The following is a 21,290-nucleotide window of genomic DNA, read 5'->3' as shown; positions in this document are numbered from 1 at the left end:
CACCCACCGGGCAATAATCTCCCAGGGCCTAAAGCATCATGGTCATGGAGAGCACACGGGAGTCCCAGCAGGCCATGGGCAACCAGGTCATCAGGACGACAGAGGGAGCAGCAGGTCAGCTGAGCCGCTGCCTGATGGAACAACTGCACATGGCCCCCTCCACCTGTGCTCACTGCCTGGGACACAAGAGATGACAGGTCTTGAGGGACAGAGGCACAGCTGGAGAATGAGGACATATATAAAGGGGGTTCACAGATGGGGTTTTCATATTTAAAGTCATGGCTATAAAAGGGATAGGGCTCAGGGGCTTAAGGTTCAGGACGTTCACACAGGTTGGTCTGGGAGATCTTGAAGCTGGCAGGACAGAGATTGTTGGATGATTAGGTGGCCTCGTGCCCCATTCCCTTCTTATCTTAGCAAATACTCCACCTTCTGAGATACGTTGGGGTCAGGTCCAGGTGTTGGTTTCCATGATGTAGTAGATATGGGGGATCAGGAGCTGGCAAGGAGGAGATTGGAGGGGTGGTTGGTGGAGACCATGCTTGGCTCTTTCCTGGTAGGGCCCGTCACACAGCACGGAGTCTTCTCCTCTCGATGCTTTCCTCACTGCTGCTGCCTTGACAGGCTGGTCTCCTGCTGCCCTGACACTCACGCTCCCGCTCGCTCACGCTCTCCGACTTCCCTGTGCGTCGTGCCCTGGAGTCAGACTGACCTGGATTTGAGTCCATGCTCACCTCTAGCTCTGATATTGGCAATGTAATAAACTCTCTGAATGTTGATCTCCTTATCTGTCAGTGGGAGGTGATAACCAGGTCTCTTATTTCAGGCACTGTGGTGATGTTTATGTCTGTGATGTAGAGAGAGCATTTTTAGCACAGTGCCTCAGGTACACAAGTCCTCAAATAGCAGCTGTCATCATTACCTCTATTATTTCCACCTTGAGTACAGGTGCCCTTTAAGAATCAGCCCCTCAACTTTTGATTTTTTTTATACCTCCTCTATCATTCACACCCTTATAGCTTAAACTAGCCTCTGCTTATTTTCAAAGCTGTTCCTCCAATCTCTGATCATCCCACTCTTATTGTTGATATTGAAGTGGTGTTGAGTATGGTGCCTTCAGTCAGAATTCGTGGAGCAAAGCCAAGCTATTCTCACCAAATCTTCCCTGGCCCCAGTTAGATACTATTAGGTTTCCTCTTTCCTGCTTTTCTTTGACCCTTAAAAAAGGGGTCCCTGATTCTCACATTCATTTCTTTTATTCCTAACCTATTTGGGGCCAAACATGGTGGCTCACACCTATAATCCCAGTACTTTGGGAGGCCAAGGCAGAGGATCACTTGAGGCCAGAAGTTCGAGACCAGCCTAGGCAACACAGCAAGCCTCTGTCCCTAATTAAAGTTAAAAATTAGCCAGGTACACAGGTGTAGTGGTGTATGCCTATAGACTAAGCTACTCAGGAGACTGAGGCAGGAGGATCCCTTGAGCCCAGGAAACTGAAGCTGCAGTGAGCTGTGATTGTGCCACTTCACTCCAGCCTAGGTGACAGAGCAATACCCTGTCTCTGAAAATACAAAAAAAGAACTATTTTGTCTTCATTTTCAACTGGTTCATATGCAGGGTTTATGCTGTTGGCATCTATCTAAGGTCTTTAATGCCAGACACACGGGACCAGCCCAAAGAATACTCTTGAGGCAAAGATATCAAAGCAGCTCGCATTGGCTTGAACCTGGAAAACTCCATGGAAAGATGGTGAATGTCACAGAAAACCCAAAGTCCAGATGAGGTGGGCAGATACCCAAGGAAAGCAACTAATAAAAACAACATGGAGTGAGTTGGCTGAAGGTAAAAAAAATAAATAAAAAATAACAACAACATACCCAAGGATAAACAATAACAACATATTGCTACATAGTAATAGGAAGAACTCACACATCTCTCCAACTCATCCTGAGTCACGCTGTCTGTCCTGTCATTTAATCCCTTAACAACCTCACAATGTAAATTCTGTTATCTCCATTCAGAGATGAGGACCCTGAAACACATACCTGTTAAGGACTGAGGACTCGGACTCCAACAGTCTGAGTCCACAGCCTGCACAGGTAACTTCTATTTGCAGGCTTAGCCCTCCTTTGTGTCTTGACAACAACTCAGCTGTCTGCCATGGGAGGAAATGGTTATGTGAGGGAGACGGGTATACAGGGGGCTGAACTAGTGAAGAGGGATTCTGAGCTGTGAGGGTGGCCTTAACCTATTCAACCTGGGCATCGGATGGTGAGGCAAAGACAGCATGAAGGCAATCAAATCTAAGATTCCATATTACTGCCTGTCTTATCTATGTTCTCTCAGACCCAGAGGCACCACAACTAGTAACAGCCAGATTTGGGGGTGGAGGTGGTGACCAGCAGCAGAAACACAATCCAGCTGTCCTGCCTGCCAGGCGCTCACTTGCATCTCTTGCCAACTCTTCGAACTCCATGCATCTAAAACAGAACACCTCATCTTTGTCCCCCAAACTGCCTCCCTCTCCTGACTTTACTGTTTCTGACAACTGCTCTGGTTCATAAGCTTATATCATTTTGCTCCCTTTTTCTATATATAAAATGTCATAAAGATTTTGAAAACATGTTTAAGCAAGCCCAAGTTTTATTATGCTGCTTTCTGCCTGGCAATAGATACTAGACTCACTGTTTTATAAAATGTCAGTATTTCTAGGGAAGTACAACATGCCCCCTGTAGGCTCCTAGGTGATAAGGAGCTTCCATCTCCAACAGAAGTTCTCCATTCCATCTTGGACACAGGCATGCTGCAGCTACTCTTCCCCCATCACCACGTATTTGATTTTTCTCTTCCATCCACCTGTCACTGCCATGCTAATGTCTTTATCTACCTCTCTCCTTGGTCAGGTATGAGAAACCCGCTGGGCTGCTCGCCTTGCCCTTTGGTCTTCTACCTAAAGACTCCCCACTAGTGGTGGAACATTCTCCATAGATACTATAGTGATTACAGCTATTTCTCTTCATCTCAAACTCTGTTTCCAGATTGTGTTAGTCTGTTCTGCATCACTACGAGGGATTATCTGAGACTGAATAATTTACTAAGAAAAGAGGTTTAAGTGCCTCCTGGTTCTGCAGGCTGTATAGGAAGCATGTTGGCATCTGCTTAGCTTCTAGTGAGGCTTCAGGAAACTTTCAATCATGGTGGAGGGTGAAGGGGGAGTACAGCAGGCATGTCACATGGAGAGATGGAGCAGGAGAGCAGGAGCAAGAGAGAGAGGGGAGGCACCATACTCGAACAACCAGATCTTGTGTGAACTCAGAGTGAGAACTCACTCGTTATTGGGAGGACAGCATGAAGCCATGATCCAAACACCTTCCACCAGGCCCCACATACAACATTAGGGATTACACTTCAACAAGAGAATGGGAGGGACAGACATCCAAACCGTGTCACAGATACTGTTTTCTGGTTTTTTCTCATATGTACTGCCTGTCTTTCATGATAAATGATAAATCTCCCAGTGCAGCCGCAACACTTTTGCTTATTATTTTTGTTTTCCTACTCTACTCGAGACCCATTGCTAGAGAATTTCAGAGAACCACCCTACAACATGTACTGGATAAATGCTAAGTGACTTGACCTAATGGGATACCTGGGATCTCTTTAATATTTCTAACAACTGCCTGTGAGTCTATAATTAGTTTACATTAAATTAATTTAGACATTAAAAATACAATCATAAGGCTGAAGGCCCTGGCTCAATTATCTGTCTCCTCCTCTTGCCTCCATTTACAAATTGCCATGAAGATTCTTTGCTGCAATATCATATGGATGTTTGTGAAATTTCAAGCAGCTCTGTTTACATGTTGTCCCAGGTGCCTTAGATTTCTTAAAAACTAGGCAGCTGTTGGGTTGTTGCTTTGGGACATGGAGAGTGGTAGAGCTTGTACCTTGAAGACAGGGTGCAAACGTGGGAGGCACATTATGGTGACGACAGCAATGACTTCAGCTACCAGATGAGTGTTCAGCAAATAGTATCGGAGCTTGTGCAGTTGGAATCTGAGTTTTAGATCCAGGATTTGGCCAGGAGCCAGGCAAGCAGAGGATCTGAGGGCAGGAACAGTATTGGGGTGGGAGAGCTGAAGCTGGGAGGCGGGAGCCAGAAGGAGGAAGAATTAAGCATTTATTCACCTCTCCCCCATATGGATGACGCTATGCTGGTGTTCTGGGGGAAACATATGGCTAATGTAAGATTATTGCCTTCCAAGTAGTAGGAAGAATGAAGACCCCTCCAACCTGCCTCTCACTATCTGTGGTGCCCTGTGAATGCAATGATAGGTTAAGTGCAGGAGAGAATGGTAGAAGGAAGCCAAGTAAGGTTAACAGTGCTTTGGGAGAAATGTCATGAGGGTCTGAGTCAGGACAGTAGAATGAGAAGGAGAAGCTGGATGTATGAGAACTGACAATTCCTGTCCACTCACTGTGTGAACAATAGGAGTGAAAAAAAATCATAAAAACCAAAAGGAGAAAACATGTTTAAGAGGGAATATTCAGTAGATTCAAAGGTCACAAAGAGGTTGAGTAGCCTCAGGATGAGAACAAAGAGATGCCGTTATGACTCTCAGAAGGTAGTTCCAGGTGAGGAAGGTCAGGAAAAGACAGCAAGCAATCACTGGGTGACTGAACACAAGGTAGACCCGCTCAGTGGGGGTAGCTTTGGGAGCCAAGAGCCAGGAGGCTGGGTCCCTGGGAGCAGAGGTTAAAATGAACAGAGCAAAGAGTTGGCAGGGAGGTCTAGGGCCCTCACCTGGATGACCATGGGTAGCAGCTTCCCAGAAGGCTCCATCTTCACCATGACGAGGGCTGCAGCCTGGTACTGCTTCCCTCTTTGGATCACATTGGCTGGAATTCCATCCAGCAGGATGAAGTTAGCCTGAAACAGGGACCTGTTCTGTGGAAAGGAAGAGTGCATGGATGGTTAGAGTTCAAAGACTACACCTGGAGGGACAGGGCAAAGGGCAAGACACTTACACTCAATCTAGCTTCTTGCCATCATCCTCCATCAGTACCAGTGTTCTAGTGGCAGAGCTGAAGGAAGCATCCAGAGCATCAGGTCCAAGTCCTCTCATTTCACGGTGAGGAAAGAGGCCCAATGAGGGGAATCTTCTCCAGGGGCATGCAGCTTTTTTGTGATGAAGGGAGTTTTAGGACCAGTCCTGTCCAATCCACACATACTAAGCTCTCTTCTTGCCAAAGTGTCCAGGCTTCTTTCTCCTTTACATCCCATTGTCTGCTACCCAGTATGACTGTAACCAGCCTTGTGATTTTTTCCTTACATACTTAATCATCTCCAGCACAGGACCCTGTACCAAGGTGCAGTGGGTTACTGCAGCCTCCCTTCCTCTGATTCCTATTTGGTCTCTTCCCTTCACCACCTCTCCTTGCCACAGTCAAGGAGAGAACCATGGAGAGTAGGAGGTGACATCTGGAGTTCTTTCTCCAAGTGTACCCAAAGTTCGTCCATCCCAGAGGCCAGCACCAGCCTGGAGGGCAGACAGGTGGAGCAGTACTAAAATATTAACAGGACTGAAATAAGTGGAGGGAAATATCATGACATGAACCGAAAGAGTCAACATTGTAATGATGTTCATTCTCCTCCAATTGATCTACATATTTAGTATAATACCAATCAAAATCTGGCAAGTTTTTCTTGGAAGCTGACAAAGTAATTCTGTAATTTATATAAAAATGCAAAAGACTGGCCGGGCGCGGTGGCTCAAGCCTGTAATCCCAGCACTTTGGGAGGCCGAGACGGGCGGATCACTAGGTCAGGAGATCGAGACCATCCTGGCTAACACGGTGAAACCCCGTCTCTACTAAAAAATACAAAAAACTAGCCGGGCGAGGTGGCGGGCGCCTGTAGTCCCAGCTACTCAGGAGGCTGAGACAGGAGAATGGCCCGAACCCGGGAGGCGGAGCTTGCAGTGAGCTGAGATCCGGCCACTGCACTCCAGCCTGGGCGACAGAGCAAGACTCCGTCTCAAAAAAAAAAAAAAAAAAAAAAAAAAAAAAAAAAAATGCAAAAGACCAAGAATAGCCAAGACAACCTTGAGGAAACAGAACAAACCCGCAGGACCTGTACTACCTGGTATCAGGACTTATTGTAAAATTACAGTAATTAAGATAGAGTGGTATTTTCTCAAGGGTAGAGAAACAGACCAATGGAAAAGAAATGAAACATCCAGAAAAAGACTCCCACCTAGACAATTGCTTCACTCATGACAAAGCTGGTGCTCCAGTGAAGTGAAGAAAGGATGACCTTGTCAAATGGTGCTGGATCAACTGCATATCCATATAGAAAAATGAATCTTGACCCCTGCCTCAAATCATATATAGCAATCAGTTGCAGAATATTTATAGCTCTAAATTGAAAAGCAAAATAATACAGCTTCTAGGAAAAAACAAAAAACTTGGGAGAATATCTTCATGGCATTGGAGGCAGGCAGATTCCTTAACAAGATATAAAAACACTAGCCACGAAGGAAAAAAATGGATAAATTGAGTTACATTAAAATTAAGAACTTCATCAAAACCACCATTAAAAAGTAGAATAAGGCAGGGCATGGTGGCTCATGCCTGTAATCCCAGCACTTTGGAAAGCTGAGGTGGGCGGGACCAGCCTGACCAACATGGTAAAATCCCATCTCTACCAAAAATACAAAAATCAGCTGGGTGTGGTGGCCCGCACCTGTAATTCCAGCTACTTGGGAGGCTGAGGCATGAGAATCGCTTGAACCCAGGAGATAGAGGTTGCAGTAAGCTGAGATCACGCCACTGCACTCCAGCCTGGGTGACAGAGCAAGACTCCATCTCAAAAAAAAAAAGAAAAAAGAAAGTATGGCTGGGTGCAGTGGCTCATGCTTGTAATCCCAACACTTTGGGAGGCTGAGGCAGGCGGATCATTTGAGGTCAGGAGTTCGAAACCAGCCTGGCCAACATGGTGAAAACCAATCTCTGCTGAAAACACAAAAAAATTAGCTGGACGAGGTGGCACACGCCTGTAATCCCAGCTACTGGGGAGGCTGAAGCAGGAAAAATTGCTTGAATTCGGGAGGCGGAGGTTGCAGTGAGCCGAGATCACACCACTGTACTCCAGCCTGGGTGATAGAGTGAGACTCTGTCTCAAAAAAAAAAAAAAAAAGAGGAAAGAAAGTAAACGACAAGTCACAGAATGGGATAGTATATTTGCAATGTATTTATCCAACAAAGGAAAAATTAACTGGACAAAGACAGTCCGATTAATCAATATGCAAACATCTGAAGGGATATTACATAAAGAAAGATATCCTAATAGCTAGTGAGTATGTAAAAATGCCCAACTTCATTAGCCATCAGGGAAATGCAAATTTCGACTGGCATCATTAAGTGTTGCTGAGGATGTGAAGGAAATGGAATATTCACACATTACTGGTAGGCATAGGCATTGGCACAATTGCTTTGGAAAACTGTCTTGACAACGTATCTTAAAACTGAGTATGTGCATCACCTACAATCCAACAATCTTATTCCTAGGTATAATCAACAGAAAAGTGTACATGTGTGTCCCAAAACCCATGTTTGAGAATGTCCAGAGCAGCACAATTTGTAACAGTTCCCAGCTAAAAATAAAAGCAATCGGTCTAGAATGGAATGACTAAATAGAATGTGTGTACCTGTAGGGGGTGACACTCAAGAGTAGTGGTTCTCCACCTTTGGTGTGCATCAGAGCCGCTTGGAGGCTGGTTAAACTGATTGCTGGGTTCCATCTGTCTATCTACAGAGAACCTAACTTAACATTTCCCCTCTTAGTTGCCTTTATCAAAGGTAAGGATGTCTGCTGATCACCTCTTGAATGTTCTCCTCTACCACATCAGCAAGAGGGAACGAAAGAGGCTAAAGAGGCCCGGTTTCTCACTATTAGGACAAACCCAAAGATATCTCTTATGTCAGGTCAGTCCTGCACCCCTGGCTTTGCTGAGATGCTTATGAGCATTTCCTCACATAACTCTGACAATATAATCAGGGTACAATTATGGTAGCCATCCTTATCACCATTTTATAGAGGAGGAATTGACACACTGGCTGGATTAATCGCAAAGTTCTAAAATTAGACAGTGGTGCTGGTTGCACAACTAATGTACTAAAGCCCAGCAGTATACTATTTTTTAAAAATTAATTTATTTTTGAGACAGGGTCTCTGTCACCCAGGCTGGAGTACAGTGGCACAATCATTGCTTACTGCAGCCTTCACCTCCTGGGCTCATGATCCTCCCACCTCAGCCTCCCGAGTAGCTGGGACTATAGGTGCACACCATCATGAATGGCTAATTTTAGTTTTTGTAGAGACAAGTTCTTTGCTATGTTGCCCAGGCTGGTCTTGAACTCCTGGTCTCAAGCAATCCTCCTGCCTCGGCCTCTCAAACTGCTGGGATTACAGGTGTGAGCCACTGCACCCAGCCAAATTCTACAATTTTAGATTCCCGTCATGCCTCCTGAAGTTTCAAGTTGATAAGAGATTCCCCTTCACTTCTAGGGCTAAAATACTAGTGGACTGTTCATATGATGGTTTCTGAATGACACGTGACAGCTTTTCAGCACCTGTATTATTTCATCCTGGGTTTCAGGACATCATGAGAAACACTTATCAACACCAAAGATATCATAATCTCTATCCCCAAACTACCTTGATGGTTACTGTTTCAATATAAACAACCACAAATGCAATCATTTAGATTTCTAATTTATTATTAAATTACATACCAAAGCTTCTTCTATACAGTCAGAAAATGCACATTTAGATGAGAACAAAAATTAAGTACAAATACAATAAAATTGGTTCCAAGAAGCTATTTTAAAAGCAAAAACTTACAAAGTGCATTTGGAAAATAATAGGTTTTAAAAATCTGTATTGGCATTTTTTCAAGAGGAAACATCTTCCATCACAGGAAAGTCTAGTTGGAATTGATTTTCCTCCTCCTTAAGAGCTAACAGGGTGGGAATGGATGCAAACACTTTGATATTAAAGTGAGCTCTCAGGTACAGAGAAAATGAGAAAGATCCCTCAAGACCATGCATGGTTCAGCTTTGGGCTTCTTATCCACTAAACTCCTCAAAATTTACTTGCTCCTCCCTCAGTTTCTTTTTGCCTACAAAACCTAAGAGTACGCAGGTTTATAAAGGAAGAAACAAGATTAGTTTATTAAGACCGTGATGAAAAGTTCTGCATCTTTTTGGAGACCAGGGTAAACAACCCTTAACCTAACAGGAGAGTGGAACACAATGATTCTAACTTTCTGAGCAGAATCCATTTGTTCTTTAGTTACATTTGCCATAAAATTCACTGTAACACTAGACATGGCCAGTTATTCCCAACAACTTAAATCTTCCAAGTTAGAAAACTCAATCCATTTCCAAAAATCGTACCTGACAAATGGTCAAATGAGGTATCAGAAACCAAAAGGCTAGTCCAGTTTTTTAAAGTCATTTTCATCAGGTTGAGATCACTAACAGTGAAACAGAAAATTAATAGTGGGAATGCAAACCCAAGGTGCCTGAATTCCATAGAGGCCAAGAGCCACTGCATCGAAAGGCTCAGTATCTTTTACTATTCGGATGTATTCACACTCAGTATGAAAGAGCTAAAGTATTATTTGGTTCCGGGTATAAGGATTTTGCCCTCGTGGTATCTCCTCTCATCACCTGTCTCCATTTTCTTTCATGCCTGATCTGAGTACCAGGCAGTACAGAAAAAGACAGGAGAATCATAGAGAAGGAAAGCCCCTTTCTAAAATGAGAGAGAGAAAAGGTGAGCAATGCAGATTACAGGGAGTCCTCCAGCATCATTAATAAGAATTGACAAGAATGTAGAGATTGCCAGGATAGATGAGCTAAAGCACTTGGATCTGAGTTTGAACTTGAGTGGTGAATTCATTAAACATTTTTACTAGAGTCATCAGTACACATTAAAACAAAATGTCAGAAATACGTCTTTTGGAATTTCCTGCCTTTTCATTGCCATGTCTTTTTTCTTTTCTGAAACAGGGTCTTACTCTGTCATCCAGGCTGGAGTGCAGTGGTGCAATCATGGCTCACTGAAGGCTTGAGCTCCTGGGCTCAAGTGATCCTCTGGCCTCAGCCTCAGTAGCTGTGAGCTAGGACACAGGCACTCCCCATCATGCCAGGCTAATCTTTTAATTTTTTTTGTAGAGACAGAGTCTTGCTATGTTGACCAGGCTGGTCTCAAACTCCTGGCCTCAAACGATCCGCCTGCCTTGGCCTCCCAAAGTGCTAAGATTACAGGCGTGAGTCACTGCACCCAGCCCTATTGTCACGGTTTTTCCTATTTTTTCAGTGAAATGAAAAGTTTTGAGTGGTTACTTAAAAGGATCAAAAAGGAAAGATTCATTATAGTAAGACAATAGTTGAGGGGGCATAACTTCCCCTAAGAGGCAACATATGGATCCAGAAGTAAAAAATTCCTTCTGACCTCCTGGCTGAGACTAGCATTAACAAGTAACTAACTGTTAGCCTCTGAATCTGGCAACTGGTCCATCAGGAGGACAGCAAAAAAGGAGAGAAAGCCAAGGTGGTTCAACAAAAGAGTTAAATGACATGGAGCTAAAAGAGCTCAAATCCCTTCATGGGATCCACATGGAGCCCCTTCCTGTGGACACACACCTCTCTTCCCTTGCTGGAGGTTTCTTTCTGCAAAGAAACCCTACGAGGAAAAAGCACTGGCCTAGCTGTCTACATGTGGCCCTTGGTCATCTCACTATGGGCTGCTGCATGGGGAGGTTAGTCAGACCTATCTGACACCAACATCTACACCAAGCCTTTAACTTCCTTGGAAGAACCGGTTTATTTTTAAAAAGAAAATAACCAACTTAATTCCATTACTTCACATAAGCAAAACCCTAATGGAAAGGCCCATCAGCCATCAACCTGGTTTGTTTGCTTGGCTGCAGTGAGCTAGACTAGCTTGTGTCCCAGTTCACTCTCACACAATCAGCTTTAATGAATGCAACAAAGAATCAGACCAGTAAAAAAGACTGGTAGTATAATTAAATAAATAACTTTATTTATGATACTTCAGATTTTATAAATGTCAACTACATAGCAAAGTCCCATAAATTCTAACCGAGACACAACCACCAATCAAGGCCCTTTGAAAAATCAAAGATAATAAAGTGTCAGGGGAGAAAAGTTTTGTTCTCCCAACAGAGAATTTAATCAATGAACTTACTTCCCTGATCCTTTAAGGTTCACAATGGGAAAACTTTTCTTTTAAGGGTACCCTGAATCGATGAACAGTCAATCATCCCATATTTAGAAAAATAAACCCCATAGTTAAGAAAAATATATCAAATGCCCTTCACACCCATAATGTAACAAAACTTTGACACCAAAATGAAAAACTTCTCAGTCTCTGTACCAAACCAGGTGTTAGTCCACCCATGAGCAAGTTCACCTGAATAACAGCATCTATATACCATGATGTAGCTGAGAACTACATGCTGATATCCTTTTATTCCCTGTGGCTCGGACTGAAGCCAATACTATGAATACCACAGTGAATTCCAATGGTGAAGAGCAGCAGTGTAGATGCTGGAAGTCTACAAACCAGGTTGTAGTTCAGTAAGACAAGTCATGAATTTACAGAAACTAAAAAATGGTTAACTCAAAAATAATTCTGGTGGCTGGTTTAAAATCTGTCACTGTCCAGGGATGGTAACAGAACACAGGTGCAGAGACACACAGATTCTGCCACATGCACCCTCAACGGTGAAACCATTCTCTAGATGTTTGGAAATGCTTACCAGATTTGGAATGAACAGATTTTCACAGAACACGGGACTCCTGGTACATCAGGCAGTAGTCCTTAAACTTTTGCCCATACATTGTGGAGCATTTACAAATGGAATTCTCTGGACAGTGAGCCCTCAATGCCTTTTTATATGTGGCTTTTTGAATAGATCACATTAGAAACTGAGCAGTTCCCTTCCTCAGTTACCAGTGTCACTGCTGGTATGATGAGGAGCAGTGGGGGCACTGACGGACACTGGCGATTCGTTTCTTTTATCCTAGTGGAACTGAGATTTCACTTCTTTTCAGTAGAAAATATTAATCCAAGGGAAGAATTTTTTAAAAATGGAAACAATGACTGGTGCCTTAAATACGAGACTGTCATTCTTGATGTTTTTCCAGCAATACAATTAACCCCAGTGTACTTGTAATTTAAAAGAAAAAAAAAAGACAGTTTTACAGTGATCTCCATTTCAGACAACCTCAAACGTGCTGAAGTTGGTCCAACAGCATCTCAAAGAATCTATGAAAAACAGAATTTTCCTTAAATATCAACAGAGTTGAGGAGACAGAGTAGAAATCTATAGCACAGATTATCGAGAAAGAACTTGCGATTTCTCATTATGAGTGTAAAATAAGAGGACAAGAGTTATTTTTATTCACAATCCAATCTGGTGGCTAAAAGAAAAGCAGTCTTTGGATGTAGAAACCTGGTTTTCTAAAGAGCCCAGCTGTAAGACTCGGCTTGTCATCAGGCTTCAACACTATCACGGAAACACAGAAAACTCTGTTGATTGGTTTACTTGCCTCCTAGGAGACAAAAGCAACTGAAAACCTTTTTGGTGTTTTTTAATTAAAAACAGAAAAATGTGTTAGAAAAGACAGCACAGAAAAACTGTGGCTTCAGCTCAACCTGACCATGTCACAGAGTCCCTCACTGTCAGCCTTGCATTCATCCTGCTGGTCAGGCTAATTATCAAGACAGTCAACTTCTCCCTCAGACGTTTCCTTATTCCAGACCAGGGCGTGAAAGTGGTGGTTGTCAAGAGTCCCTGCAGATGTCCCATCAATGGAACGCATACAGCAGCAACAGGATGGTACAGATCCCAATAACACCCCCTAGGATGAGCGAGTCCCGCCGCTTCCTCAGGTTGATCCTCTGGATCAGGCTGTTTACAGCAGGAAAACGATCTTTGGGAAATCTTTATTAAGGTCATATTTGGAAGAAGCCTCTCCGGCAAAAGTCGCAGGAATCACAAAAATAGAGATCAGCAGTGTCTAGAAACAGTGATGAAAGGCATAGGGGAAGAAACTCATACCAAGGGAATCTTTAGCAGATGCACTTGCCCAAACTGGGAATGTGCTGCGGCTCAAGGCCCCTAATCAATACATATCTCCCAGTCTTGTGTGTAACACAAATAAGAATAATAACAGAGAGGGAGAAGAAAAGGATGATAACAGTTCCCAAGCACTGAGGGTTTACTGCCAGGCTGCAGGACAGGGTGGGAGCCAGCGTGGCCAGGAATGGAGGAGCTCTGGCAGGGAGGCACAGGTAGAGCCAGCTCCCATCGCCACCACCATCCATTTCCCTCCCTTTCCTCATTTTCATTCTCTGTCTCTTTTTTCCTCTTCTCTTAGGAGACTGGGGAGTTCTGCCTGAGAGTTTGAAGATACCTGATCCTTTCCTGCCTTGGATTCAGGCAATTCGTGGGAACCAACCCTAGGGTCTATATAATCAGACACTGGTGAATTATTAACATTTTCAAAGTTACTTCGCAGCAGAAGGCAGATACAGGAGGAAAGTGAACTAAACTTTAGCCCTGACTAACCCACACCCATTTTGTTTGATTTTTTTTTTTTTGAACACACATTCTTTTGGAATAACTGTGAAATTCCTGTGTGACTAATTTGTATGAGGTGCTATGCTAGGTTCCGGTATACTACTTTGTCTTAAGAGAACTTAGTGTTGGGCTGGGCAAGGTGGCTCACACCTATAATCACAGCACTTTGGGAGGCCGAGGCTGAACGATTGCTTGAGCCTAGGAGTTTGAGACTTGCCTGGGCAACATGGTGAAACCCCATCCCTACAAAATATACAAAAATTAGCCAGGCGTGGTGGCACACGTCTGTAGTCCCAGCTACTCGGAAGGCTGAGGCAGGAGGACTGCATGAACCTGGGAGGTTGGAGATCGCAGTGAGCTGAGATCGTGCCATTGTACTCAGCCTGGATGGGTAACAGGGTGAGACTCTGTCTCAAAAAAAAAAAAAAGAGAGAAAGAACTTATGGGAGAGATGCGTACAGAGTAGCAGAGAAGAGGTCACAAAGAAGACTGGTGGTAAATTCTAATGAACAATTGAGAAAGGCTTTAGTGTTTTAAATCACCAGCTATCTGACTCACACTTCTATTCCAAAGTTTCAAAAGTTTCACTAAATACAAACTCTTATATTCACTAATTAGCTTTTGCTCTGGCTGGCAATCGAGTTCATAGTTTAGTAGAATGAGATAATGTCTATAACAGCACTCTGTAAATTTTATAGCCCTATCTAAAATGTGATTTTGGACATGTGGTTTTATACTTAGGGTGACAAGGGAAGAACAAAATTAACAGCAGACTGGAGAATAATGGCACACATCAGGATAGTCTTTTCCTTAGGCAAAGACATATCAAACTAAAAGTGACCTTAAATTATCTAGGACTACAAGATACTCAGCTTTTGAAAATTCTAGGTACCTTCCCCTTTGGCAGTTGGGAAGGAAAGCTTTTTTTGCCTAGAAGGCTTGTCTTTTCAGAGGTTCGCTGAATCAAATGACTCAGAGTGTCAGGCTTTTCTGGTTCCCTAGTGGGTTTCTGGGAAGTAGTAATAATCCTATTTAAAATGGAAAACTGAAACATGTTAAAGTAGAGGTTACAACAAACAAGTGGAGAATGTATCCCAGAATTCAGCCTGTACAAACTCTATCAGTAGCTACAGCTCATCTGCACGGGTGGCTGTCTCCTTCCTTCCCCGTTCCAAGCATCTGCCACTGACTTATCTCTAAATGGGAAAAATAACAAAGAAAAGGCATATAATTTATCATGTTTAGGTAAGAAAAATGTATAGTGTGGAGTTCTAACATGAATTTAAAAGCTTTCTAAAATGTGAAAGAATTTGGTGAATAATTTTTAAATTCACATTTGTAATTTTTTTCTTCTACATCTAGTAGTAAGAAACTTCTGAGGTGCAGTCTTTTAGGAACAGTACTAAAGAGCATAAACTTTCACAAAGTAGGAATGCACAGTATATTCATATTATGCAATTACTGATAGGCTCTACTGCTACTGAGTGATGGCGACCTGCCCCCTATAAAAAGCACACACAGACACTTCTCCCCTCTACCCTCAAAACACAGAAACTGCGAACATTTAAAAAGGATACTGGCCAAAGTGTTCATTTTGCTGTGAATTGACTTCAACACTCCTCTCTGTGAAGTCATATTTTCTTTTGTTGCCATAGCAATGCTGCAAGGGGAAAAAGAGATGACAAATGACCATTTAAGATTATCCTGCCTGGAACCATCATGCCCTTAAAAGTGAAAGAAAACTACAGTGAACAACATCATCTTAGAAAGCACTGTGCCAGAAAATAAGGGGAAAAAAATCACTTCCCAAGCCACTTTCCCACTGTGCTTTTTCCAAATGACTCCACTCTTCTGGTATCTTTTTATACAAGGCAGTAGGCCACTTCCTATGTTTGCTTCAAAATAACAAACAAGATAAGACATAAACAGACAAATCACATATTACAAACGCTTCTTAAAATTTAAAGTTTAAAAACTTTAAAAAGTTTAAAAAGAATTTAAAAAGAGGCCGGGCGCGGTGGCTCAAGCCTGTAATCCCAGCACTTTGGGAGGCCGAGACGGGTGGATCACGAGGTCAGGAGATCGAGACCATCCTGGATAACACGGTGAAACCCCGTCTCTACTAAGAAATACAAAAAACTAGCCGGGTGAGGTGGCAGGCGCCTGTAGTCCCAGCTACTCGGGAGGCTGAGGCCGGAGAATGGCGTGAACCCGGGAGGCGGAGCTTGCAGTGAGCTGAGATCCGGCCACTGCACTCCAGCCTGGGCAACAGAGCGAGACTCCGTCTCAAAAAAAAAAAAAAAAAAAAAAGAATTTAAAAAAAGAGACCAGCTACTAAAATATCTTTAATCAGGAAAAACTGTTGAAAGGGAATTATAAAAATAGAAAAGAAATATAAAATATCATAAAATATGCATATACAACCAGCCCTTAATTTATGAAGAGATTATGTTCCAAAATTCTACTTGAGAACCAACTAGGCATGCATGCAACATTATGCTGAGTTTCCAAGATGGCTGACAAAGGTCACCGATTCATTAAACGTGGCTAAAACAGCTGGGTGTGGTGGCTCATGTCTGTAATCCCAGCACTTTGGGAGACCGAGGTGGGAGGATCACTTGAGCCCAAAAGTTCGAGACCATCCTGGGCAATGTGGTGAAATCCCATCTCTACCAAAATACAAAAATTAGCTAGACATGGTGGTGTGTGCCTGTAGTCCCAGCTACTCGGGAGGCTGAGGTGAGAGGATCAATTGAGCCCAGGAGGGGGAGGCTAGAGCAAGCTGTGATGGAGCCACGGCACTCTAGCCTGAATAACGGAGCAAGACCCTGTCTCAAAAAATAGAAAAGATTAAGAGAAAAGAAAAAGTCACTTTTTGTAGAACACAGTCTCTTCCATGTGACTATCTTGATGTCCTGTTTAAAAGATACTTGAGTTAATATCCTTTTTGGGGGTGGCGGGGGGCAGACAGGGTCCTGCTCTGTCACCTAGACTGGAGCCCAGTGGTGTGATTGTGGCTACTGCAGCCTTGACTTCCTGGGCTCAAGAAATCCTCCCACCTCAGCCTCCTGAGTAGCTGGGACTACAGGCATGTGCCATCATGGCTGGCTAATTTTTTTTTTTTTAATTTTTAAATTATCTGTAGAGATAGGGTCTCCCTATGTTGCCCACACTGGTCTCAAAACTCCTGGGCTCAAGCTATCCTCCTACCTCCGTCTACCAAAGTGCTGGAGTTATAGGTGTAAGCCACCAAGCCTGGCCCTAAATTAATATCATTTTGCTATCACTTCCAGGATTATTCATTTCCCATAGTCTTATCTCTCTGGACATTAGAGTCATAGAGGGCAGGGTCAGTATCCACTTTGATATGTAACACACAGAGAGTGCTTTGCATGTTGACATTATAAATAGCAACAGAAAATGAAATGCGATTGAGCAATTTTGAAAAATTTTTTTAAAAAAATCAAGAGATTGAGATTTGGGGAAGATGATGGTGAGAGTATAAGTTCCTGACTTGACCTTTGGCCCATTTCCTCCATAGAGTAGCACAAGAACAAAAGCAGACACACTGGGGAGGGTCCATCTGAGGCCCCAAGTTCCCTTGAGATCTCCAGGGAAGAAAGCCAGGTGGAAGGCTATACTCTCTCAAGTGAAGAGAGAACCAGGGAACTGACAGCAGGGAAGCTTAGATTTTTCTTCAAGCTTGAGGCAAAGACCTAGGGCTTCATTACTTCCTGAGGAACCCAGACAGTGGAAGACAATGGATCTGCACATACAGGGGTTGCAGTGAAACTGCTCCCAGGCACTGCAGCTGGGAAAGGACTGCTACATGCAGCCACAAAGATGACAAGCAGAGAGCCGAGAGTCTTGTAGCTTGTGTGATGCCCAGCCCCTAAGGGGAAGAGCTGCTGGGCTTTGCCCAGTGATGGATGCATCACTACCTGGTATGACACTGCTTAAGAGGCTCTCATAGCTGGACCTATCTGGGAGCTGAGTGAACACATTTTTGGCCAGGTGAGGTCTCACAGAGTAAACCACCATGCATCTTACTGAAGGGAAATCCTAGAGGTAGTATTCTAAACAAATGACACATGAATCAAAACTTGAACTGCAAGATTTGAGATGGCAAAAGAGAAACAAAATTGGGTAAGGAGATATACACAGGTTGAGCATCCCTAATCTGAAAATCAGAAATCCCCAAGACTTCTGATCCCAAGTATTTTGGATAAGCGACATTCAATCTGTAAAAGAATATTTATTGAAAAACTTTTGGAATAGTAAAAAACGAACAACAGCAGCAAAAAGACCTCCCCCAAAAAATCCCCCAAAATTGGAAGGAACATTCAAACGGTATGTTGTGTAAGATACATAACTGTCACTTAACACAAGTTACTTCAGAGGTTAAGAATGGAGGGGTACTACCAGGAGACTGACTTTTCCTTTATCCATTTTAGTATTATTTAAGTTGTTACGATAAGAGTATTTTGATAATATACAAATGTACTTTGATAATGTATAAATGTCTAATAAAAATGAAAAGAATATTAGAAAAATCCTATCTGAGAGATTAAGAAATGTTAATAACAAGTGAAGGTACACACACACACACACACACACACACACACACACACACACACACAATTAACATGGACATGCTAGGATTTAGATCACTTTCAACTGAAATCACAGGCAGTGATTATACAGTATTTAGTTATTTAAAAAAATTAGTTAGGGCCAGGTGCAGTGGCTCATGCCTGTAATCCCAGCACTTTGGGAAGCTGAGGCAGGTGGATAACTTGAGGCCAAGGAGTCCAAGACCAGCCTGGCTAACATAGTGAAACGTTGTCTCTACTAAAAATACAAAAATTAGTCAGGCATGGTGGTGAGTGCCTGTAATCCCAGCTACTGGGAGGTTGAGGGTGGAGAATCACTTGAAGCTCAGGAGACGGAGGTTGTAGTGAGCCGAGATCGTGACACTGCACTCCAGCTTGGGTGACAGCGCAGACTCGGTCTCAAACAAAACAAAACAAACAGTAGTATTTCTATTAACTTGAAGGGATGTTTATAATATATTGAGTGATTAAAGCAAGCCACAGAATGTATAGAATATGAATCCTCTAATATTTTCAGAAACAAACATCTTTGGAGATGTTTGTATGACAGTGAAAAGGTATCAGAAAGTTACACAACTGTCAGTTAATGCAAATTGCTTCAGGGGTTAAGAATGGAGGGGTACTACCAGGAGACTGACTTTTTCTTTATCCATTTTAGTATTATTTAAGTTGTTACAATAAGAACACTATACTTTTATAATATACAATATACAAGTGTCTAATAGGCACTCCAGCCTGGGCCAGAGCGAGACTCCGTCTCAAAAAAAAAAAAAAAAAAAAAAGAAAAAGGAAAAGAACATTAGAAAAATTCCACTTAAGAAATGTTAAATAACATTTGAAGCTACACACACACACACACACACACACACACACAATTAATATGGACATACTAGGATTTGGATCACTTTCAACTGAAATCACAGGCAGTATCTCTGCAAATTTAGAAAATGAAAAGTCCTAGAGAATATTACAGTTCTTCCGGGGTCCTGATTTCCCATGTGTTCTAATGCTGACAATCCCATCTTCCCAATACTTTTAGGCCTATTCCAGAAAAATATCTGTTCATGTGGAAATATTATGGTCTGGTCTTTTTAAATGACATTTCAGAATAAAGAAATGTAATTGGGTAAAACCAAAACAAACATACAAACAAACAAAAAAAAAAACACATTAGCAGCTCCAAATCCACCACTGTGATTCACCTCAATAAAATTACGAGTCAAGCAATGATTTTAAAAAGTTTTCCACAGATCTTGGAAAAGGTCAAGAATTGAAGGGATCAGTCTCTCTGAGGGAAGAACTGTGGAGTAGGGTTAAAAATGGAGATTTGGGCCGGGCACGGTGGCTCACGCCTGTAATCCCAGCACTTTGAGAGGCCGAGGCGGGTGGATCACAAGGTCAGCAGATTGAGACCATCCTGGCTAACACGGTGAAACCCCATCTCTACTAAAAAATACAAAAAATTAGCCAAGTGTAGTGGCGGGCGCCTGTAGTCCCAGCTACTTGGGAGGCTGAAGCAGGAGAATGGCGTGAACCTGGGAGGCGGAGCTTGCAGTGAGCGGAGATCGCGCCACTACACTCCAGCCTGGTCCACAGAGCAAGCCACCGTCTCATGAAAAAAAAAAGATTTGTAGAAATTTGCACAACGAGCTGCCATACCCCACAATTGCCTTCCCTAATCCATGCAGCTAGGTGGCTGTCCCCAGTCCAGCAGAAGACCTAGCCCAGGAGAAGAGACATAAAGGTCTAGCAATTTGAGGTCCCCAGTGAAACAGCCAGGTCCGCCTAATCATGCATGGTGAGGCCTAACACTCAACAAGGGTCACCATCCTGTGCTCACAGGATGAGCTTCCCAACACACATTCTTTTCACTACATGGAGAAACACCATATCTACAGAAAAATAAAAAATAAAAAAAAAAAATTGCTGGGCATGGTGGTGTGTGCCAGTAGTCCTGGCTATTCAGAATGCTAAGGTGGGAGGATTGCTTGAGCCCAGGAGGTCAAGGCTGCAGTGAGCCATGATCATGCCACTGCACTCCAGTCTGGGTAATAGCAATGAGTGATTGGAAGCTCATCCTCTTTTGGAGTCACACCCTTAAATATGAAGGAACAGCCAATACTCACCAGATGTGTGAGGAGATAACATAAAAGACAGAGTTCAAATAAAACCACCCAGCAAACAGAAAAGTGAGGCTGAGCAAACAGGGGCAATAAACGAAGCTCAAGAAACTCTAAAATAAAATTATATTTAATGTTTTCAGAGAGATAAAAGATTATTACATCCACAACACATACACATAAATGTGTGTATCTGTCTCTCAGGAAAGAGCTCATGTAAATTAAATGAAGAGCTGATATAAAAATGTAATAGAAGAATTGGAAGGAGAAATTCAGTAAATCTCCCAGAATGTTAAACAAAAAGATCAATAGAAAACAGAGAAAAGGTAAGAAAGGATCAATTCACAAGGCTCAACACTTAACCTTTTTAATATTTTTTCGAATGAAACAACAGAGAAAGAAGAGTGAAGAAATGATAAAGAACGTAAGACAATTTCCAAGAACTGAAGATGAGTTTCCAAATTGTAAGAGTTCACTCAATGCCCAGAGCATTGGACTGGAAAAGATGCATGCCACTGTGTCCAGCCTGGACTTTAGAAGCAATTCTGGAAACAATGCCTTTAAAAATTTCAAAATTATTTCCAACTCAGAATTCTATCTTGGTTAAGTTAAATAATGAATCAAGAATATGAGCAGAATAAAGACATTTTGGATGTGGGCAGTCCAAAACAATTTACCTCCTGTTCTTTCTCAGGAAGTTACTAAGGACATGGTTCAGCATAATAAGGGAATAAAGTAAGAAAGTGGAGGCACGAATCCCAAGAAGTAGGTAATCCAATAGAGGAAATTATTTTAGGATAATGGAGGAAGGACATCTAGGACCATAGCAATGTTGGAGGTGTAGAGAATCACCAGTCAAGATTAGAGCAGAAGGAGGG

The 21,290-nt window shown here is 42.7% G+C and overlaps 1 protein-coding gene across 8 annotated transcripts in view; it reads right to left on the bottom strand.

Annotated features, from left to right (window-relative positions):
* Positions 1 to 6,135: 6,135 nt before the first annotated feature.
* Positions 6,136 to 21,290, bottom strand: part of LOC105476873 (golgi SNAP receptor complex member 1) — a 56,321-nt gene continuing 41,166 nt past the window's right edge. For 4 of the 8 annotated variants that reach the window (XM_024791375.2, XM_011733161.3, XM_011733169.2 and 1 more), the window contains 2 exons: positions 15,257 to 15,339; positions 11,092 to 13,029 (listed from right to left, as the gene is read on the bottom strand). In XM_024791375.2, the coding sequence (XP_024647143.1) occupies positions 12,905 to 13,029; positions 15,257 to 15,339 (208 nt within the window). In that variant the 3' untranslated portion in view covers positions 11,092 to 12,904. The other 4 variants (XM_024791377.2, XM_024791378.2, XM_071082627.1 and 1 more) reach the window with 4 other exon arrangements.

This window comes from Macaca nemestrina, chromosome 17 (genome assembly GCF_043159975.1).
Source record: "Macaca nemestrina isolate mMacNem1 chromosome 17, mMacNem.hap1, whole genome shotgun sequence".
Taxonomy (NCBI): Eukaryota; Metazoa; Chordata; class Mammalia; order Primates; family Cercopithecidae; genus Macaca; species Macaca nemestrina.
This window is presented reverse-complemented; position numbering and strand designations above follow the sequence as displayed.